At 33.7% G+C, this 24,459-nt stretch overlaps 1 protein-coding gene across 4 annotated transcripts in view; it reads right to left on the bottom strand.

Annotated features, from left to right (window-relative positions):
• The window catches only part of CSMD3 (CUB and Sushi multiple domains 3), a 619,378-nt gene that overhangs the window by 69,566 nt on the left and 525,353 nt on the right, over nt 1-24,459 (bottom strand). For all 4 annotated transcript variants that reach the window (XM_051812144.1, XM_051812141.1, XM_051812142.1 and 1 more), the window contains 9 exons: nt 23,373-23,518; nt 20,376-20,456; nt 19,090-19,203; nt 15,241-15,429; nt 14,688-14,834; nt 12,008-12,196; nt 4,284-4,469; nt 2,806-3,000; nt 969-1,142 (listed from right to left, as the gene is read on the bottom strand). In XM_051812144.1, coding sequence (XP_051668104.1) covers nt 969-1,142; nt 2,806-3,000; nt 4,284-4,469; nt 12,008-12,196; nt 14,688-14,834; nt 15,241-15,429; nt 19,090-19,203; nt 20,376-20,456; nt 23,373-23,518 — 1,421 coding nt within the window. The remainder of the gene's footprint in view (nt 1-968; nt 1,143-2,805; nt 3,001-4,283; nt 4,470-12,007; nt 12,197-14,687; nt 14,835-15,240; nt 15,430-19,089; nt 19,204-20,375; nt 20,457-23,372; nt 23,519-24,459) is intronic.

The following is a 24,459-nucleotide window of genomic DNA, read 5'->3' as shown; positions in this document are numbered from 1 at the left end:
TCATTCATGAGTCATTCACTTAAGTGCAGATTTGCACCAAATAAGGTGTATTGGAGAAGGAAAATTATTTTGGATGGAGAGTAGTTTAAAAAGGTGAATGGCAATCTGCACAAAGAGGTATTGCAACAAATCCCTATATTTAAAATATATACTAGTTCAGATTTTCTGAAAGTCTCTGTTTATGGATATTCTGTAATATACTCATGCCTCCCAAATGACAAAATACAATATGACTTACATATTTCATTCTAAATCAGAATACTATCACAGCTTTGATTTCAACTGAAATTAAAATTTTGATTGCATATAGAGTTAAAATCAATGTCTCTACAATAAAGACAATAAACCAGCTCAAGGTACACAAGATGATGAATCAGAAAGAAGCCTTGAAATTGTTTCATGTGTTCATCTCATTCATAAATAATTCAGGGACTGATGTCTGAGTATTTTAAATAGGTGAAGATACCTAAACATGTACAAGGGCGTCAAATTGCATAAATAGTGGCTGGACAGTGACTTTCTCTTAGAAACATGGCTGCAGTGGTCCTGTCAAAGTTTGCAAAAACTTTTTTTATCTCCTTCTGTATCTTTTCAAGAGTACAGTTTAATTCCATAACACTACCACTGAGTTCAGGCTACCATGCAGATATTTTACTGAGGATATGTATTATGCTGACACATACGGAATCAGTCTGTCTTGCTTTTTATGTATAGTTCTACTTTGAAGACATACACATAAATACAGTAACACAGGTTTTGCATGTTGGAAAGATATTAAAATTTCTGAAAAGGTAATTATATAATTTGATAATTTCTTATACTTTGGTAAGAAAAACAACCCACCCAGCCACACACATGCAGATCCCTCTTCAATGTCTCTGCTAACAGAAAGAGACAAGCTGTTTGTCTTTGCTTACTTTTGTCCGCTAGAGAGAAAGAAAATAGTCAAGTCATGACAGTATCTGTACCTAAACATCTCGTCTCAATTCCTCTCCAGAGTCCAGATGACAGACATTCCCTCACTGCAGAGCCAACTAACATGTATCCTGAGTCACAGGTAAATATAGCTGTAGATCCATAGGTGATTTGAGTTCCAATCTTATTTCCATTGGGAGGTGTAGGAAGTTCTCCACAAGAAATAACTTCATGACAAAACCAAAACAAAACAGAAATGTACAGTTAAGTATCACAAACACACATAAAACAGTACTTATCTACCAGTAATACTTATCAACCAGTCAACCAGATTTCACACCTTGAAGCATTTTGTTCTGTAGAAAAAATAGATTAAAAACTGCAAATAAAAACTGTTACTTCCCTAGAAATAATACTTAAGAAAGAGAGGGGGAAAACCAATCAAAATTGTTTCTGTAAACCTAAAAAAGCCATTAGGAACATTATTAAATTCAGGTTAATTTTGGTTTTATCAAGTACTTGTCTTGCATATCGGAATACCACAATTGTTGTCAGTTTTAAAATTATCTTTCTCTGGGCAGATGTTGTTTTGATCTTCTAGTTCATAATGACATGCTTACCTCACCATTCACACACATCATTTTTAAAAGGAGCGAATTATATTCATGGAATTCCTTGCTATTTATTTACAATTCAAAGCATCTTTTCATTCAAAATAATATTTTTTCTTTATCAATGTTATTTTAATAATAAAAATAGCTTTACTATTACTAAATAAGAGGGTGAAACCAGCTAGTGCACTTTATGCTTGAAAAAAGTGGTAATATTTCAAACAAAACTTCTCAAAACAGTGAAAAATAGTTTGTCTTTTAAAGAAAAAAAGGTTAAAAATACAAATTTTATATGTCAAATAACTATATACACAGAGAGATATAGATACAGACATATACACAGTATTTTTAATACTAGCAGAGGTGAAATATTGCAGTTAACTTTTAAAAATACTCTAAATTATAAATTATATTTCCACTTATAAAGAAATCAAAATGAAGGTTAATTTCCAATGTAATAATACCTGGTTTTGAAACTGCATTTTTTAACTTCTTTTTTTTTAATTAGTTTTGTGTTTATTGTCAATAAATTCTAAAGCCATAGTTATCTGACTCATCTGCAAACTTTTTCAGTATGTTTGGATTTTTACACGAATGTGCAGACACGTTTTCAATACATGCACCAAAAGCTCAATCATGTCCCACATCACAAGGTGTTCCATAAAGAGAAGGAGCTCTGGGGCTTCAAAGTGTAACCAAAACCCTACAGTTTTGAAAAAGAGGTGTCTAAATTCAAATGTATGAAGAAACTTGCTTTTCACAGGGGTGTGTGCGGGAAGAACATTTAATTGCTTTAAATATCTCAATATTCATTACTTAATTTTTGAAAATTAACTACTGCAGGTTATCAGCACACCAGCTAATGGTAGGAATGATCTGGATGTGTGTAAATGCACATTACATGACAACTAGCTGAAAGGAGAGATTATTTTATTTATCAAGCATGCAGACAATATACAAAGGTTTTGCATTTTTCTAGACCATACAGCATTCCTGACCGAAAAAAATATATAGGAAAATGTTCTCTACTACTTCCTTTTACATTTATAAATATAGGGACCTTTAAAATCCAGAAGTGTGCTTACAGATATGCCCTTGTCACTAAACCTAATGTATTATATTTGTTAATAATAGCCTTTTGGATACCCAGGAATTCCAATCAAGAAACACTTTTTATAATTAAGTGTTTTAAATATTTAATTAGCTATTTTCTAATTCACCCAGTAAAATATTTTCTTCTGATGTCTATACAGCAGATAAAGATGCAACATGTACTCACTTTGGCAGTAAGGTCTCTCATTTCTCCAGCTCCAGGTGCCATTAGCAAGACACTCGATAGATGCTGGTCCTAAACCGTAATACCCTGGATCACAGCTGAAAACTACTTTTGTTTTATACTCATAATGTGAACCATTCACTATTCTCCATCTTCCATGTTCCAGCGTAAAAGAATTGATGCTTGGACATGTAACAACTGCCAAAATAAAAAAATCCACATAGTTATTTATGGCTTAGTACAGGCAAATTGGGAAAATCTGTACTGTTATTAATTCAAAAATATTTATTAAATACAGTGACATAATCTTTGAAGACTAATGCTGTATTTGAAATTGCCTTTTGTTAGCAGGTATGAGTTCTCTCATGTAATTAATAATGATCTAGCCAGAGCAGGGATTGTGTATTCAGAGTGATGCAATCAGTGTAGATAGAAGCTATAGCATGGTTGAATTCACTGTAGATGGACCTCCTGTGACACTTTATATCAGGCACCAGAATCTTTAGTAAAGTGTTAGCTACATTTAAATGCAGTAAGTATTTTTCTACCCAGGTAAACTCCATGAAATTTGAGAGGCTGCACATTGGTGATAGATAAAATAATATCCATGTTGAAGTTGTTTTTTTCAACAGCTATACATTTTTAATCTTATGCCTTAATTCTATGTGTTCTTCCTCCAGAAATGGAACAAAAATATTGTACAACTCCAAGAGAAATAAAAAAGTTTAACACACATAACAATATTTCCTACTTTATTTTTCTCCATTTGGATTGGTCCTTTAGAAAGAGGAAAATGCATGATTGAATGCAATTTAAAAGAACAAGAAAATAAAAAAGGAGAAAGAGAACATCCTTGAAGATTACTTTAGGGTATGTTTTCTTTCATTTCCAAAATTCATTGGATAAGTGAAATCCTAATGTGCATCAGATACTCTGACATTTCTGTATCAGTCTTACAATCACCTGGGTTTTCATGTCCCATTTATAACTGCTGGTATCCATTTCTCTTTGGGAGTAAACATGCATTTTCTCTGCAGTGATGTTCCCCCAAGTTCAGATGGTTTAGGACTATAATGATGGGCTGAATATAAATAATAAGCAGCAGTTTCCAACAAGTATCCCAGAGGTTTTGCAATTCTGGATAGTAAATAGAGTTTGTTAGCAGTATATGAATTTTGCAACTCTCACTGAAGAGATGGCTTTTGCATAAACCTCTGCAACCGTTAACTTTGATTCAGCTATAAATTAATTATTAGTTTTATTATATTCTATAAGCTCTAGTATATTTCTTCTGCTGTCACAGCATGTCTTAGTTACATACATTGCAAATATACATTTCATAACAATTTAATACCATCAATAATTTATAGATTAAAGTAACCTGAAGATGAAAGTTTAAGTAATGTGAAGATTTATGGCCTGGATAAATAAACAAAATGTACACACAGGTTCTTACTAGGGACTTTTTACACGTTACTTACCTACACATCGAGGTGTTTTATTGTGATTGCTCCAGGTCCCATCCGGCTGGCAGACTGCAGTAGTAAGCTCTTTGGCTGATAGCCTATATCCATCATTGCAAAAATAAGTAACACGGGTGCCAACTAAGTAATCTGTAGTTAATATCCCACCATTTAATGGAGCTTTAGGAATTCCACAAGATATTGCTGAGTAAAGAGAAAGACATAGTTACTTTACATCTTCAAAATAAGTTTCCGCTTACCTCAAATGGTTTATGCATTGCAACATCAATGGTTTTAAAGTCATAAAAAATAATTTTAAACTGTTTAATATGTGTTTTAAGCATGAAAATAAATACTCTTAAAATTTTAGGGAATTCAATCAAATAAAGATTTTGTCTTTTGAAGGAGGATGAAAATAAGAAAAATGGTTCATAACTCTGCAGCTAACCATTCAAAATGCAGAAGATAGTAAAGCAAAGAGAATAGAGAATATCTGGAAAAAATACAACCAGCATGGCTGAATGAGTAAGACACCATCTGAGAAACTACAAATATGGTTGGTAGTTCAGATTTCTTCCATCAAATGTACTGTGTGACCTTTGGCAAAGCACTAAAACTAACTTTGAACATACTATTTTTTCCACCTGCAAAGCAGAAAATACTCTGTTGAAAATACTGAATCATCAAATCTTAGAACAGCCTGTGTTGAAAGGGACCATAAAGATATTCCAGTTCCAACCACTCTGCCATCAGCAAGGACACATTTCACTAGACCAGGTTGCTCAAAGCCCCACCCAACCTGGCCTTGACACTTCCAGGGATGAGGCATCCACAACTTTTCTGGGCAACTTTTTCCAGTGTCTCACCACCCTCATGGTGAAGAATTCCTTCCTGATGTGTCCTATCTTCTTTCATTTTAAAGTCATTCCCCCTTGTCCTACCACTGCATGCCCTCGTAAAAAGTCCCTCTCCAGGTTTCCTATAGGCTTGCTCTAGGCTGGAAGGCTGCTCTGAGGTCTCCTTAGAACCTTTTCTTCTCCAGCCTGAACAACTGCAACTCTCTCAGCCTGTCTTCACAGGAGATGTTCCAGGCCTCTGATCATCTTTGTGGCCCTCCTCTGGACACACTCCAACACGTCCAGGTGCTTCTTATCTTAGGGGCACCAGAGCTGGATGCAGTACTCCAGATGGAGTCTCACAAGGGTGGAATAGAGAGGGAGAATCACCTCACTCACCCTGCAGGCTGTGCTTGTATTTATGCAGCCCAGGGTATTCTTGGCTTTCTGGGTGATGTCGAGCTTCTCATCAAACAACACCAAGTCCTTCTCCTCAGGGTTGTTCTCAATCCATTCTCTGCTCAGCCTGGATTTTTTTTTGGCCCCAACCCACGTGCAGGACCTTGCACTTGACTTTGTTGAACTTCATGAGGTTTATGTAGGTCCACCTTTCAAGACTGTCCAGATCCCTCTGAATGGCATCCCTTCCCTTCAGTGTGTCGACCACACCACACAGTTTGGTGTTGCTGGTAAACCTGCTGAGGGTGCACTCAATCCCACTGCCCAAGTCACTGACAAATATGTTAAGTGGGGACAGTCCCCATATCAAGCCCTGAGGGACGTCACTCATCACTGTTCTTCACTTGGACATTGAACCACTGACCACAAATCTTTCAGTGCAGCCATCCATCCAACTCCTTACCCACTGAGTGATCCATCGACAAATCCACATCTCCCCATTTTAGAGACGAGGTTGTTGTGCAGGACAGTGTCAAATGCTTTGCCCGAGTCCAGGCAGATGACATAGTTGCTCTTCCCTTATCCACCAACACTGTAATCCCATCATGGAAGTCCACCAAATTTGTCAGGCATGAGTCACTCTTAATGAAGCCATATTGGCTGTCATCAGCTACTTCTTTATTTTCCATGTGCCTTAGCACAGTCTCCAGAGGAGTCTGTTTCATAATCTTGCCGGGCACCAAGGTGAGATTGACTGGCCTGTAGTTCCCTTTTTAAGAGTGCAGGTTATGTTCTTCCTTTTCCAGTCAACTGGAACTTCATCAGAATACCACAACTTCTCAAATATGATGGATAGTGGCTTTGCCACTTTGTGCACCATGCCTCTCAGGACCGACAGGTGCTTCTCATCAAGTTCCATGGATTTGTGCACCTTCAGGTTCCTTAGATGGTCTTGAACCTGATCTTCTCCTATGGTGGGAAGTTACTGATTCTCTCAGCCCTTGTCTTTGCCTCCCCTGCTTGGGAAGTGTGGATAAAGCACTTGTCAGTGGAGACTAAGTCAAAAACTTTGCTGAGTACCTCAACCATCTCCATGTCCCATGTCTCCTGTTTCCTTCTGAAGAGGTCCACCTTTTCCCTAGGCTTCTTTTAGGAGCTGTTCTGGTTGCCCTTGACAACCCTTGACAGATTTATTTCTATCAGGGCTCTAGCTTTCCCAATGTGATCTGTAGCTGCTCAGACAACTTGTCCGTATTCCTCCCAGGTTGCCTGCCCTTACTTTCAGCCTCTGTAGGCCTCCTTTTTGTGTTTCAGATTGTCCAGGAGCTCTGTGATAATCCAGGCAAGTGTCCTGGAGCTTTGTTTGACTTCCTCTTTGTCAAAATGCAACATTTCTGAGGTTGGAGGAGGTGATCCTTGAGTATTAACCAGCTATCTTGGTCCTCTCATGAATCTAGGGCTTTATTCCATGGTACTCCACCAAGCAAATCCCTGAGGAGGCTGAAGTCTGCTCTCCTGAAGTCAAGTTAGCAAGCTTCTGCCCTTCTCACTGGTCTAAGAATCTTGTACTTCATCATTTCACGGTCACTGCACCCAAAGCTGCCCTTCAGCTTCACATTCCTCACCAGCATCTCAGCATCTTCTTGTTGCTGAGAAGGTCCAGTACCTCTCCTTGTTGGATCCTCTACCACTTAGAGAAGAAAATCGAAAAGTGCAAATAAAAATGTAAGCCATGCTATTTTTTTTCTTCTCTCTCTCTCTCTTTTTTTTTTTTTTTTTTCTTTTACCAGAAAGAAAATACCAAGAGAAGATCTGCTTCTAAATAATGCTCTGACGGTTTGGGAACAAAAAAAAAAAAAAAACCTAAACCTTTTCCACCATCTAACACAATATATCTAATGTAGGTCAGAGGAGAAAAAAAAAAGGAAAGAAAAAGGCTTAGGCACTTAATTCTGAAATACCTTACTTTGAAGTGGAATCTGGAGCCATAAGAAAGTACCTATCATGCCTACACAGGAAAGTTAATCCTCTCAGACTACATATAAATACTTGGGAAAAAAATTAATCTATTTTTGCCCCTACTAGGAGGTGATCTGACGTAAAACTGATCTGCTTCTGCTTCTGCAATATAATAATACCAAAGGTAATAATCACAGCTAAGACACAGGTAAAGCACCAATGCTATAACAACTTCCAGTTGTAGTAGTGTTAGAATATGCTTGTATTGCCATAAAAAAACCCCTGCATATAAGATGTAAATTTAAAAAAAAAAACCAAACCACAGTAGAGGCTCACTGTGTTGAAAAGATCACAGAAAACTATTACTTATTTGCTATCACCTTGTCTGTGCAATAAATACAAAACTTATAATAAATATGACTTATTTATCTTATACATACCTATAGTAATTGTTCTAATGTGCATGAATATTACTATCTCAAACCTATAGCCATGTCTAAAAAATCTAAAAGTAGAAGGATTATGTTTTACCCATCAGATATTTGTTCCACACCATTAATTTTTTATAAAAGCATAACTCATCATGTACCATATCTAACCATATATTCTTGGAATTCTATTTAATTACTCATTTATTTATCTTTAATTTTTTAAAATACTTTAGTATAGCTTGCATAACAATCACCATTTATACAACAATATGTCTGCTCTTGTGGATAATTTAGATTACTGAGGTAGACAACTTTTCTGGATATAATGTTGAGTTTTAAACTTCACTTACTTAAAATCTCTACCTAAAATTCCTGTAAAAGCATTTGCCCACTATCCATATATGATATTATAAAGTACTAATAATGATTTCCAATGAGACCTGCGTGAGACAATATTTATTTGCAAAAGAAATATTTCATAATTAAAAACCAAGAATCATATAGTTCCGGGATAAAAATGCAAATGTAAAAAATAACTGAAAGAAAACCAAATGCCTTACAACACTTTGAATATTCTGAGATCTATGATCAGTTTTAAATATTCAATCATCTATATGAATTCATGTTAATTCCTGTACTCAGATAGACTAGTGCAAATCTGTTAATTCTTTCAAAAGTTTATCATGATCAGACCTTATAATTTACCATGGGAAACTTTTATTGACTTAATATCATTAATCTGAGATGGATACATTGGTAACAACAATTTCACATTATAGTTCATTTAATGCATGCCTATATAAACAGAATAGTTATATCTAAAAGTTAGAACATTAAAGTTGATAAATAATTTGTATTATTTTTACTATTATGTGATATAATATTAGATTTTGAAGACCCTTTTCAGATAAAGGGTCCTTTTGTATTAACTTTGAAACAGGTTTCAGTTAATTGTTGAAGTCTGGTTTGAGGTATTTCTCTTTGATTCCTTACTACTGCATTTAGTCTCTTCCACTGAGATTTATTTATTTTTATAAATAATGTAAAAAAGTTCTCATCCAAGGTTATACATTGTCTGGATGTTTCAGGTTCTCCCAGTCCTGTAGTGCAAGTGATATGAAGAATGGTTGGTATTATCTATTTAGAGGTTCAGAGATCAAGATTTCTAGTCATATAGGTATAAGAATGAGAACATTAAAAATTGCTCTAACGTTACTCATTAGCAGTTGTAGTGAAAAAGGCTATTGACGTTCATTAATTACAGAAGACAACTGTCAACAATAGTAAAGATACAGAATGAAAAATGTGAAGACAAAGAATTAGTTTAGAAAATCATGAAATATTCTGAAGGAAGTAGAAATGCTTGCCAGGTAATGCAATTAGTATTGCTATAAAAACCCAGCAAAGCACCAAAATCCACTAGCTGTGCAGACTGTAGAGGTATCACTAAAGAATAGATAATTTTGAGGCCTGAGATATTTTATTTCCTATAGGAAATAGTTGTAATTGCTATTACTACTACTGTGATTTGACTGGTAATCTTAATTTTGGAAACAGAAAAAAAATAGATTAAAATGACGTTGCTTTGAAAGAAGCTGCAAAATTGCAAATATATATTTTTTTTTAACTTGCAATACTATATAAAAAAAGAAAGCCTAAAACTTTTTCTTATCTGTGTTAAATGGTCATTTGTGGCAATTCTACATTCAGATGTGTGAAAGGACTGATTAAAATGGCTTTGAAATTTATGCTATAAATGGTAGAGAATGGGAAGTAGAAGTTGGGACTGTGGCATTGTCATCTGATATCACCTGGAAAAATAGTTGGCAAATTCTGACTGACAATTATAATACTTGTTAAAACAAGTGGTTCATACTCAATATCATGAAGTTCTAAAACCTGCTAGCCCACACTTTAAAGAGTTAGAATTTTTGTTGAATCTGTACTGTTCAGCAGTAGCGGGAATGGCAAAGCTCTTGTGCCTTGTAAGTGTCCTCTGTGAAAGAACATGAAGGATATCTACTGATGGTGTTCTGAATCTTTTGATACAAGAGAGTGAACCTTCTGTATCATCTGGACAGGTGAGTGTATGGGTCTGGCTCAGCTGGAGTTCATTTCCCCACAGTAGCCCTCACAGTGCTGTGCTTTGCGTTGGCAGCTAGAAGGGTGTTGATAACACACCGGTGTTTTGGCTACTGCTGAGCACAGCATCAGCACTGTAACATTCCTCCCTCAATTGAGGGCAAGATCCTGGGAGGGGACACAACCAGGACAGCTGACCCAAACTAACCAAAGGGATATTCCATGTCATATGACATCAGCTCAGATATAAAAGCTGAGGTAAGGAGCAGGAAGGCAGGCATTCATTGCTTCCAGTGGCTGCCTGCTAGGGAGCCATTACATATGTTGAAGCCCTGCTTCCCGGGAGTGGCTGACCATTACTGCTGATGGGAAATAGAGAATAAACCGTGTTATCTTTCACTCCGCTTTTGTGCACACAAGCTTTCACCTGGCTTCTGCTTTAATAATCTGCCTTATTCGTACCCACGAGTTGTTTTCCATCTTACTGTCTCCCCTGTCCTGCTGGGAAGGGGAGTGATAGAATGGCTGGGTGGGCACCTAGCATCCATCCAAGGTCAACCCATCACAGTGGAATAATTTTAACTTCAGTAAAACAATAGGAAGCTCCGATATATAACTGACGTATGGAAACAGTTTATTCCTGAAGTGTTTTGCAGTAATGCGTCTTTAGGTTGAATCCAAAGGGTTTGCTGTTATGAGTTGCAGCTACATGTCATGGCCAGAAACCACTTTCCAGCACAAGATCTTGCAGGAAGAATCAAATAAAGTTCATATCACGTATCAAATCTAGCCCCATAATTATAACTGTTATTCAATTAATAAATACTTTAAATAATTTACAGTATGCCAACAGTCTTTGTACTTGATCAGACATCATGAAATTACTAAGCACTTAACTTCACTTGTTCCTAAAGTGTTACCTGAGTATTGCAACTATTTCCCTTACTGAACTATACTCAGTATGCTGAGAATAATCATCTGGTATTTGAATTTGGTGAGTTGGGTTTGTTTGTTGGTTTGGTGTTTTGGTTTTTTTTTCCACATTATGTTATAAATCTAATTAAGAGTTTAACCAAGTTCTGCAAATAAGTGTAATGGCAGTCCTTTGGTGAAAAAGACAAAGAATTATATGTAGCAAATGCATGACTGTATTTTTCTTTTGAGGACTTTCAGCTTTTTAAAAAATATAGGCACATACAGTAAGAAGTTCATCAAACTTTTTTTTCTTTTGCTTTAGAAACAGACAGTTCAAAGACTTTTTGCCAAAAAACAAACCTTGTGGGGAAATTAACATGGAGCATTCCAGTAGCATTTATCTTTGAACAAAATGCATACATTTTGAACAAGCACATCTGCAAATTTTCATGAACAAAAAAAGTCATTCTAATAGTTCACTGATAGAGGCGCAGGCAAATTATCAGAACAACAGTGTTCTTTTCAGGAAAGGAAGAATTAGTATACAGTTGTTATGGGTATTAAATAATAATTTCCTTTTCCTTGTTAGATAGAATATGTTTGGTTTTTTATAAGACAGAAGAAATTAAATATATGGCTAACCTGATTGATCATCTTTTAAATTTCAATTTAAACCACAAAATATTAGAATGGCATCATAGGCAAAATATGGCATCATAGGTAAAACTTGGTCCAGTTTCCTGTTCTTGGAAATGTAGCAAGTTTCAGGTCTTTCTTTATAATTAATTTTAATGTAATTCTTGAATCACAATAAATGAACTTTAAATATATTCAGTTTTAAATTAACTTTTTGAATAATTTCATATTTTACATGTGTATTGGGGGGAAAGGTTCCCTCACAGTGAGCTAGGTTATTTTTTGTATCTTCCAGTCTTAGCAAATTCTCTTGAAATCCTGGCTCTTAAAACACATTTGTTTTTATAAGTTTTATAGGGTAGAAAAATTTTGGTACAGAAGTATGACCATGAAATGTTTACCTGCTATTCATTTTAAGTCAGAAAACTTAGAAAAGGAAAAGGGAAGTTTCTTAGAGTATTTTTTTTTTAATTAAAGAATTTACCTTGACAAGCTGGGACTGGAACATCCCACGAGTAATAACCATATGGAGACTTCCTGCATACAGCAGTACTTTTCCCAATGAGCCGAAACCCTCGATCGCAAGCCCAGCGAACCATACTGTTGAGCTGTCCACCTGTCTGACTGACAATGAAACCATGTGGAGGGGACTCTGGAGTACTACAGTAGAGAGCTTTAAACATAAATATCAAATAAATAAAATATGCATTTAAAATTCAGATGATAATTCTTGAAAAATTCTGGCTGAATTCAGTGGACATCTGATAAGAAGCTGAGAAACCACCACTAAAAATTTTATTTTGTGTCCTGATCATGCATGCATCAAACAATATGACAAAATAGAAAGGTGAAAAAATAAACCGTTTTAAGCTCTGTATAAGCTTCAGATTTCAGTAGCCTCAAAAGAAATAGAGTGACAGCTCACTTTTATAACTGGCTATTATTTTGGGGTTTTGTTCTGTTTTATTTTTTCACCATCTTCTTTTTAAATCAAGTAAGCTACAGAATTTTAGTTTATGATGAAATTTATTGCAATTGTATACATTTCAGTAGCATACAAATTTTTGAAAGAAGGAAACATCTAGTGCATCCTGCGCATAACTCTTTTCAAATAATCTTTTCTTTCTGGTCCTAAATAAGTTATTTCTTTCAAGTTCTGTGATAGAATGAACTGAAGGGAAGCAAAAAATTTAATATAGATTTTAATCATACAGCAAAAATACCAAATCTGCTTCAAGTTGTTGTTGATTTATCTAGAACACATTAAGTCCTACAGAAGTCTTATCTAGAGACTATGAAAAAAATCAGAAATCTTTGTGAGAGCAAAAGTTATCTCTAATAGATACAATTGCCATAATCTGAAATTATTTATGTACTTCAAGACTCTCTAACATTAAATACTGCTTGCTTATTATATTTCCTTTCACTCCCTTGTTCATTAAATCCATGAGTACCAAGTCACTTGTGTTTAGCTACAGACCAGAAGGCTCTTGTAACCTGGTAACTAGTTTAAGATAAATGTTGTTTGTGTAAGAGTTTAACTTGGTTTCTAATTGGTTTAATTCAAGGCTGCTAGCCAAGATGGCCAATTTCCTTTTTTGTACGAAACAAAATTATGCTGGAAGTTCCAAGTGCTTCCTTTAGGCTTTGAAGAATGTTTATAACTATAGGCATTTGTTTTCTCAGGTAAATAGAGAAGTGCTGCTACACTTGCTCTTTAAGCCTTTCCATGTTCTGTGAGTTACTTCAGGTCAATGTTTTTCTCAGGTGAAAGCTTCCTCTATACAGAATAAAGTTTGTTTACAACAAAAATATGTTAAACATATTAAAGCAAAGAGCAAAATGAGAAGTACTGCCATATCTTTCAGAGCACATACTATGAAAATATTTTCTTCCTTACACTAAATTTCTCCTGCCTTACACTCTTGGAAGAATCAGAGATACTTAGTGTACAAGAAAATACACTGGTATTTTCTGAGAGATACAGATCACAATTAAATATTTCCTGTCTACCTCTCAATAGTTCTCTCACTACCTGTAGGGAAAGAGAAGAATTTCTTCTTCTTTCTCTTTTAACAGGTCTAAGAGGTACTATAGGAAATGAAAATAGGTACCATATAATACTTTGTGTCTAGTCAACAGTGAATGTTATCTAGTTCACAACAAACATTTTAAGTCTAAGAAAACTATCCTCTCCTAAAGGGAAAGATGGCACTGATGTTGTTTCACTGAATATTATGAGCCTAATCATTTTTAGGCTCATAATTGCAGTTGTGGAGGAGCCAAAAATTGAGTGAGGAAAAACAAAAAAAACAGCAGAAAGAATTTTATATTTATTCTCTATTTCTTTCTTCACTTTGTAAAGTAAAATTGTTTTATGCCAATAACTTCTCTAATATCTGCAGATACTAACCCTAGTACTTTTCATTCTGTATATTTCATATCTTTGGTCATCATAAAAAAATCAAATATAGATTTTGTGCAATTGCCGCAAATTGCAACGGGTCTACTTTAGCTCGATTAACTAATATAATTTTCCAGTGAAATTCTTATTATATAATAATTCTGTAAAAGCAATTATACAAAATTCTATCATTGTCAAGTACCATTTTCACACACTATTCATCATTATGTTAGTTTGAATTAATAACACATACAATACTGGCATTTTTTACATACTAATTGACCTCTTCTAATACTGTTTGCTGCTTCTGTTGAACCTTAAATTAAAGAGTTCAATCCCCCAGGGTTTCATATATTTTTCTCTTTATAGCTCTTCACTCCTGCTTTGTTTCTATGTCTTTCTCTGTCCCACCAAAATTGTTAATAATGAATTGCATAAAGATCCAGTTTGGAAAACACCCCAGGAGGTACACAAGTGCAAATAAATGCTGGGAGAGAGAAGACGAAAGCTTCTTTCATCTTTAGTGCTGGTTTATGCCATTTGAAAGCCCTGTGAAGAATTTTCTTAAATCTCTACAGAGCACACGTGTGAGGTATATTTTCCTCACAAGATCAGTATCATCAGGTTCATAGAACAGATTGGATTTCCTTTCAGTTTGGTTAATTAAAGATACAAAACACAGCTTATATTACCCTTTTTACATACATAAATGTTCCGTATTGAAATTTTATACACACTGTAGAGAGTCACAATTACATACCTATATATCTTATCCTGAAACCTTTTTTATTGGTGCCATGATCTGCTGACCAACGGAGAAATACTTCATGGCCATTACTGGTTATATTTAGAGAAGATGAATAGTCTCCACTGAGAGATATGAGCAATGGGCTATGACTATTTGGTCCTTGGTACAAAGGAAGGGAAAAAAAAAAGAAAAAAGGAGTTACAAAGTTTAAAATAACATACCATAAATTATGTGCACATAACTATATATATGTATAAAGCCTCCCCCAAGCAAGTGGCAAATTAACTTGAATTAAAAATAGAAGTTGACATTACATGTTATATGCTAGACAGTATATATTTGCTTAAAAGAAAATTTATTTCTAAACATAATTTATGCAGTACAATTTCAAAAGACAGTAATCCAACAATTCCTTTTAGCACAATGAATCAAAATAATTGTTTTTTAAAGATTTTTTATACTGAAAAGTTATGATGCACATAAGCAGTAGTGATTACCCAGATGCAATATAAAAATACAACTATAGAGAAAAAGTATAATCCAAAGTTATGCATCCTATAGTTACCATCAAACACCTCAAGTATATCAAATTCCTTTTCTGTCTGGAAGAATTCAAAGAACATGCTGATATTATAGCCTTTTTCCACGGTAATGGTCCATGCACACATCTGGAGATTGGGGTAGCTGTCAGGATATCCAGGGCTCAATATTACTCCTGTTGAATCCAGACGCATTTCATTGGCTGGGCAGAGCACTGTGAAACACAAAGATTGGCAAAAAAATCTAAAGCCCACTATTTCTGTTTCATGTGATTGTCAAGATTTTTCTGAGTTCAAAAGAACTTAATTACTCATTATTTTTATATAAATTGAGCAGAAGGGTGTTTAAAAATATGATGCAGGGGTTTAATTTCGAATTATCTGGATTCACTAGGTCTACATAAAATAAAAATCTCAGTAAATAGAAATAGTTGATATTACCATGTTATCAGAACTTTTTTCAAAAACCAGTTTTACTTCATGATATAGGAACAAGTGCCTACAGTATATTCAGAACTGAATACTGCTAAACAGGAGCTTTGAAATCTGGTTTTACATTGACAACTAACTCTTACAAAAAAACTAGTTAGTCCTGAGTTATTAAAAGTTACGCAAGAAAAATAATAAGATCTTGGGTTTCCCAAGAACACTGAAAGTAATATTGGCTTATTACATACAAAAATCAGGTTTTATGTTGAAAAGTTATTGGACTATGAAGAGAGATAAAGAACACAGAAAAGCAGAGATGAGTGAGAAAAAGAATAATCATCTCCATAAAAAAATTGCAAGAATCATAGAATGTTTTGATTGAAAGGGACATTTGAAGGTCATTTAGTACAACCCCCTGCAAATCCATCCAACCCGCACCTGAAAAAGAGAAAGGAATCTGCCAATATATTTTAAAAATATTAATCTCTCACTTGCAAATTAGCTAAATTTAAGAAGTTGTTTCTCATGTCCTGTGTTTGTTTTCAAGAAGAGATTGAATAAAACACTTCCATGCCACCTGAGAAAACTCATATGACTGGAATCGGTCAAACTACAGTGCTGTGCCAGTTGTACAAAGCTCAAGCAAACGAATGAACTAATCCACTCAGCTTTATAGTACATATATGTACATATATATAAATTATATATAAACAAAAAGGTGTGGTAGAAAGAGCATAATAGTAATCTGGCTGCACTTGTTTATTTGCAGCTAGATTTGCCACCTCCATATTATTCTGCTTTGCAAATTGTCCTTAATTTAGGGATCTTCAGCTAAACTTCCCTCAGGAATTTTATTAATTGTTTAAAGACCTATTTCTGTAAAATAGATTCCCTTGGGAGTCAAGTAGCAAAGTATTTTATGAATCAGAGAAAACATATCTGAGATATAGTTAAGAGTCATCATTCAAGAATTTTCTCAGGGTCCCTTAATTATGATGTAAAATACAGTTTGGATCTTCTTACTGCGAAGTTTTTATTTATCCGGAAAGTAGAAAATAATTTAAAACAAAATTAAGGACAAAGTTACATGTTGCATATGGAAAATACTCTATTTTAAAAAAATAAAATGATAGCCATTGGCATAAGCTTGTGTAATTTAGTGATTATTTTCTCATCTAAAGAAGGAAATCTTCAAAAATTTTAAGAAATGATCATCCAACTGATCAAATTATTTTAAGTTAAAAATTAAAGAAAAATTCAACCTAAAGTCATTTTACACCAGCTAAAGCATACAACATAAGTACAAAGTTCAGTCAACAGAAATTAACACAAATCTAACAACAAACCTCCACTCTACCTGTTGAAAATAATCAGTAAATCATTTAAGAACCAACAGAACTGTGTTTTTATCTAGAGAGTGATTGCTATAGCCTGCACAATTAAAGTATGGTGGCTTATCCATAGATCAGTGTGATATACTAAAATCACGAAAAACAGAAATGTTAGGCATGTAATTTTGCTGCCTCTAGATTCCAAAAAGTTATTTTTTTCCATTCATCATTGAAATTTTACTTATATATTGTGATCTTCAAACTCAGATATTATATAAATAAATATAAATTAAAATTATGCTGCTGCTTATTCTACCTGTCGAGTTTGGTCATTTTTAACACAATTTAACAAATTCCTTTGCATTTTTCTTTTTGATTCTCTGGATCTAACCCTAAAAACTACATTCAGTACACTCTACTTTAAACAAAAATTATGAAAGAACTGATTTAATATTCAGTATTGGATCCAATGTTTAGCATTTATATCTGACAGTTAAAAGATTAACTGCGGTAACTGAAGTCATCATTCCTGAGGTTTTGTCTTTGGTCTTGCATTGAATACAAATATGCCTTCAGCAACACATGCTGACAGAATGCCTCAGGATTAGCACATATGTCTCTATTTGCCCTATCTAATATTACATCATTTTAACAGCTAAAGCAATGCCTGGAGGTTATTTAATGGTTTTCCACCTATTAAATTCTATGAGTCTGCCAAGTTAGGATTTTAATTTAAATTGGGGTGTTGGAGGATATTTATAGAAGTAATTGTACCTAAATAAATGTATGAATTTTCAGAAATTATCAGTGTTAAAGTTCTTATGAAGCTCATATTTCAGGATCATTTTGCATTTTTAAGAGCTAGACTCTTAAAAGAGCTAGACTGCTATGAATGAGTTTGACTTTAGCATAGTTTTGTGCATAAAATCAGAGGAAAATAGTTTATTCAGCTGTAATAGTAGACCCTTCTTTTTTCTTGGGAGTGCAGGAAAAGGATATATTTATAAGACAGTAATTTTTTAACTCTCATCTGAAAACCTAAGTGGAGATTATAGTAATAATTAAGTTCTAAAAATTAATATACTGATGGTTAATTTCCTAACATCTATACTGTGCACCAGTTTGAAACTTCATCAATTTCTAATAAACAGTTAGCTATTAAAGCTTAACTTGTAAAAGTAGTAGATTTATTGCCAATTAATTTTCTATTGCCAAATAAATCTTTCAACATCAGTGTTTTATAGATATGTTAATGAATTAAAATTACTGAGGAAGGAACACCAAAATATCGGATTGGTAGAAAAAACAGAAAGTAGTATTTTTCATATAATACAAATGTAAATCAAATGTATTTATTATGACTGATTTGAGAAAGTATTTTAATCCTGCAGTAGATGTTAGAATATTAAGCTCAACAGTAGAAGGATCACAAAGGAATATTACAGCAACCAGCAGAATCCAAAATGACTGTTGCTTACATAACTTATGCTTTTAGGAGGCTATAGTGTTTTGTTTTGGTCTTTTTTTCTAGAAAAGACTTTATCATACATGTTTATAACTGAAAGTCCTTATTCATCTTTCTGGAAATAAATGGAAAAATTAGTAAGAAAACATAAACACATACCCATCACTGGAACTTCAAAGAGATTCCAGTCTTTTAATAGAGCATGTGCAAGGCTTATCTTCATTAGCTTCTTCATCAGTTCAGTATGAAAGAAAACCCTCATATTTTCTTTAAAATTATGGAAAAATTATATGAGAGGTATCAACTTTCAGCTTAATAAGGACTGGTTTAAACTGTGATGTTAATGGTTGGCAGGACTGTAATCTTGTTTTGACTTTAACAATGAGATGGTATTATATCTGTATTTGCAGTTTTCAATACTTCACGAAGTAGAGCAGCAGTCCTTTAAACTCGTGAAATTCACTAAAAGATTACTAATTATCTTGCATTAAGATCTGACATATATGAAACACAACAACGATATACTGGGAATAGCATAAAAAATCTGAAATAGTTTCAGTATGCCATTTTATGTAAAGAGATAGAGGAGGGTGTGTGAGGAATCACCATTCAGCTGGATTGGCAGCAGGAAAATAAAAACAAGAAAAAACCTTGACAAGAAGGTGGTGCTCCATCCATCTGAAGTCTTTCACCCAGTCGGCATGTCAGAATCTCATTACCAACCAAGGTAAAGCCTGGTTGACACTGGTATCTTATTATGTCTCCTGTTTGGAAAAACAAAACAAGACAAAACACAAACAAACAAAAGAAACATTAAACAGCAATTAACTGAGACTTTTAGCTTTGAAAACATTATTGATTAATGAAGTTTCTTGCCACCACATAAAATGGGCTAAATGACCTCTGGCATAAACAACTTTGATTAGTCTAAGAAACGTGGTAAATGAGCTTTGTGTTGCACACTGTGTTGCATCTATCACTGTTTTTCACCACATTATTTGTTGGATAGTTTGCTAATTTGTCTAGGTTTGACTGATGCTGTGTGAACATGTCCACAGAGCTTTAAGCAATATAATTTATAGGATAACCATTATGGAACTAAAGGTATTAGATCAAGTCAGTAACTCATACAATCCTGAGGGGTGAAAAAATTAAACAGGAACTAGATTTAGTTGATGATATCTAAATTTGGCATGGTGAGAATAAGAAATTTTCATTTTTTAATTAAGAAATAAATAATTCATTATGGTTTTATATACCAATAAAAGTGAAATTTTTATATCCCAGAAGTTAGTTCTCTTTGGTTCAGATTAGAGAGAAGAAAGGGAAAAAAAATATTTTCTCTTTGTTACTTATATAACTAATCAAATATTGATATGGACTAAAAACAAATTTATTTTTCTTTGCCATCATATGAGCAAAACTAGCTGTTCAGACATCTGACATATGAAAGAAATTTATATGATCAGACATCTGATCATATAAATCAAATTTCTTTGAATTGTAGGTGGCTAAGTAATATTATTACACGTCTCAGAAGGTCAGAATGTCATCCCCTTCTCTGATCCTCATAATTTTCACAAATTTGATTTTACTCTTAAGGTCAAACGACCTTAATTCTGGTACAGAATATACCATTTCTACATGTTTTCTTATGGGTTTTGTTTGTTTGTTTCAGTGTAATACAATGTTTTATATTAGTGAGTATGAAAAATGTATTTTAAAATGAAGTCAATTACAAAGAGTTACTGTATTACTTATATGTCATCTCTGAATGGGATTCAGGAGGTATAGGGAAGAGGAATGACTTTTTAAAAAACGTATTTTCAAATAAAAATCCAATGTATTATAGGCATGATTTTCATCCTGAAAAGCATCCCATGCACAGCAAGCTTATTTTTTAAACAAATGTTGCTTTCATTTTCTCTTATATTACCTATTTCGAATTCATCATCCTCAGTTAGAATTTCTGCATTTGGTATATTTGCTGGAGGCTGGCAGACCCGGAGCTGATAGGCTATAAACAGGAACAAAGCACAGCTGACATTCTCAAACACAGTTAACAGAGCCATGCAAACTTAACTGATTTAATACCCATATTAACAGGATAAAAGCAAAAACTCTATTAATGTATTTTGAAACTTTCAGGAGAATCAAAAGAAAGGAAATGAAAACATCAGAAGTTGTGTCTGTGTTCTTGATTAGTTATTCATTTTAGTTGCGAAACCCTCGTAAATAACCTAAGAAACCTAGAATTGGTTACCAATTTTCTCACTTAAGTGATCTCACACAAAAAATAAATATTTTTCTATTGGGAAACTATTGTTTTGCTTGTTTTGGGTTCTTTTTTTTTTTTTTTTTTTTTTACAATGCAATTTTACTGTTGGACTCTTCTGTAATAAATACAAGTTTTGGAATCCCAAACACTCTACTCAGAGGGAGAATAACTAATGGACAGAAGGATTTTGAATCTGAAATTTCCCAGTAAATGAATAGTTGTGGAGCAGACCGCACCTGCAGATAGGGTCAGAGAATAATGCAGCTTTCAAAATTCTCATTTGAAGTCTCACATGAAATAATTTTCTGTGATTTAACACATGATGCAGCAGCCAGGCAAAATAATTAGGTGAAATAAATAAAAAGATAAGTAGGAAGAGTATGCAGAAGCTATACAGATTTTTTTTTCAAAGATTGTATGAGGATAGGTCCATACCTGGACACAGACAAAATTCCATTTAATCTTAATGAAATTAGGACAGAAATCCTGCCAAAGAAATCACACTGACATATTTATACTGACAGTATAGTCTTCCCTGTTTTAAAGTGTACAGTCAGGATGAAGTATGCTTGGTTTTCACTGACAGTACATTTTCATATAGCATTGTTTTTTATAGCATTTCCCTTTAGCACTGAAACATCATCTATTTATGGCAGATGACAGTTCAGCTTCAGTAATACACATTTTTGGTTGCTTCCTGTGATTAGATCCTGTAGTAATCTAATTGGCCAAACTTTTGTCAGTCACGAAATTTATACCATAACAGGTAAGACCTTTTGTTACTATTGAGTCGCACATATTTGATATCTTCCTATTATACTCCTTTTTGTTGATTATATAACGAAGATCTACTTAAATCAGTGAGTCAGAAAGCTAACATTAGGATAAAGCAATTTAAAGTAAAACATACCAAGTAAACATGAAACAACTGTGCTATTTGCATCCTAAGAAAACTAATAATAAGAATCACAATATCATTAAAAATTGATTCAATAAAAAAAAATTGTATCATTTATCTCAAATGTCTCTCATTTGAGGATATCAGGAGTATCATTAATTTTAATCCCCAAATTATCTATTTTAAATAGATTTGACTCCTCTCATGTTTCCTTTACTGCTATAAATTTTGTATAGCTGATATGAAGGATCACAGCCTCCAAGATACTGAGAGATTTTTATTATCTTGACAATATCAATCCAAAGATTGTTTTAACTTTCTTCATGAGTAATCCTTGTGCTGCTCAGTTTGCATCTTTACTATGCATTAGGGCCCACATCTGTGGAATGATAATTTGCACAGCAAAAGAAACAGGTGAAAGAAGAGAAGATCCTTAGAGACACTTTACTACTAGCAAGTGATTAGACAGGGAGAAACAGCCTTGAGTTGCTCCACGTGAGGCTTATATTGGATATTATGAAAAATTTATTGATTGAAGGGGTTGCGAAGCATTGGAACAGGCTGCCCAGGGAAGTGGTGAAGTCACAGTCTCTGAAGGTAATTACAAGTGTAGATTTGGCACTTGTGGACCTGGTTTAGTAGTGGACTTAGCAGTGTTGGGTCTACAGTTGGACTCAATGATCTTAAAGCTCTTTTCCAACCTGAACGATTTTATGGTTCCATGAGTGTTTTTACATATTTTTGGTCAAATACTGATATATTAGTAGATATCAATAAATATCAATTTATATATTAATGAATACGAAGTGTCATTTTTGTCCTTCACAAGCTGATACATGCAACTTAGATGCCAAGATCTGGAATAGAAATTTTTAGCCCTCTCTACCTAGCCCTGCTGGAGTCTATATCCTGCAATCAATTCAAGTGCTGTTGATGGTGGGTTTTTTTTCATTGTGAGCTTTAGGTAATTTTTGTTTTGTTTTGTTTTTTTTAGATTATGGTTCCTCTGCTCCTCAATTCTGTCTATCTATATTAACCATGGTCTCTACTAAGCCAAAAAGAAAGTCTTCTAGTCCCAACATTTGATCAGGATCCAGAAAACAGATTGTCAGTGTTTTCTAGAATAGTCATTCCAACAGGCATTCATGGAGCACCTAAAAGCACCCTTACTTATGGATCTGTTTCCTTGTAATTATAGGAATGCAAAATACACTTGGTCACAGAGGGTTTGAATGATTATGAAAAGAGGTAGAATTCGGTGCATTTATTTTTACCCATTTTCATTCAGTCAGTAGTTAATTCCAGGGTAGATTAATGTTAACTACATATTATAGTTCACTATCATTGGCATCTCCACAAAAAAAGTACTTTCTTCAAAATATCCCAATATCTAAGAAAAATTTAATGTCCTCCAAAAACATTCAGATTTCAAAAGAAGTTTAGAAGCATCGTAAGCAGTAAGAAGACATGCACCTTGAGCTTTAGGGTCTTGATGCTACATTCTTTGCTCCTGTCTCATCATAGTGAATTCTTTTTTTTGTTGTTTTGCTTGACTACTAGTAAATTTAATATTTGGTCAAGAAAATAGCTTATTTTCATCATTCATATTATTCCTTCATATGTTTGCATTATCCTAGTGCAGGTCAGTCATTATAATAATAGTAACTCTTCTTAGGAAAAGTAATTAATTTTCTCATGAGTTTTCTGCCTGCAGTGACCAGTGCAGATAATGAAATAGAGAAATTTGTCACACTTACCATGATAACTGAGTACAAAGAAACCACTGGTAGTAAAGTCACTGTGAAACTTGATCAGAATCTGATTGGAAGTGCTATAGACTGATTCTAAGGCAGTGTTGCCACTAAACTGCCCAATTTGAGGAGAAGTTTGATCTGGTCCATCCCTAAGAAAAAACAAACACAGGAATATTTTTTTCCCAACCAAATAATATAATTTCTCTAATTTTTAAATGATTGCAGTAATTTTGCTCTAGACTACTCTAAAAGGCACAAGACAACTAAAATAAGATAAAACAGATGTGAAGGGCTGAAAGCCTTTTCAAATCCTGTGTAGTCTGGATCTTAGTTCAACCACCTTTTGAAAGCAATTTTCTTATTTTCAAATAAAAATCGAAGCAAATTCAAAATTATTGAATTTGTAATTGTTCTTCATCCTCTTGCCACAACCTCTGATTACATTTGTGTATTTATACTTTCAAATGTGGTTATCAGAAAATAAATAAACCTAATACGTAAAATCTTCTTCACATGCATTTACTGATATTATTTTGCATTATTTATTGAGATTTAGACAAAACATGTACTGCTGGTAAGATCATTCCAATGTTATGGAAAAATGAATTTCAGTAGAAATTTCTAATTTCAGTAGAAAAATTAAATCAAAGTTAGTACTAAACAACAGTGGAACCGTACAGAGGACAGAATCGGAGTACAAGGGCATTAAAAGTTCATATTTGCTTCCTTTCAGATCAGAATTGACAAACATTAAATAATAGAAATTTAAAGTTAATTTTTTCAACTGTTATTTTAACTGAAAATATAAAATATTTAACTGAAAAAATACAATATATAATAAAATATGGATATTTTTTATATTGAAAATTTTGTAGTAGTATGTTTGTCCAAATCTGACACATTGACTCTTCCCCCTCTGTTTTATCAGAGAAATTATATGCTTTGAAACATTTGAATTGGGAATAAAATGCATTTTTTTCCATTGGAAACTTCTGTAAAAAGTTTGATCAATTCTGTAAACAATTATAATCCCAGAAGTGGTATAAACTATATAATTCTGTAGCCATCATATATATAATACAATTTTTGC

The sequence above is a fragment of the Manacus candei genome, unplaced genomic scaffold, assembly GCF_025592945.1.
Source record: "Manacus candei isolate 608988 ecotype Guabito, Panama unplaced genomic scaffold, ASM2559294v1 h1tg000085l, whole genome shotgun sequence".
In the NCBI taxonomy this organism is placed as follows: domain Eukaryota; kingdom Metazoa; phylum Chordata; class Aves; order Passeriformes; family Pipridae; genus Manacus; species Manacus candei.
Note: the sequence above shows the minus strand (reverse complement) of the source record. Positions and strands in the feature narration are given on the sequence as shown.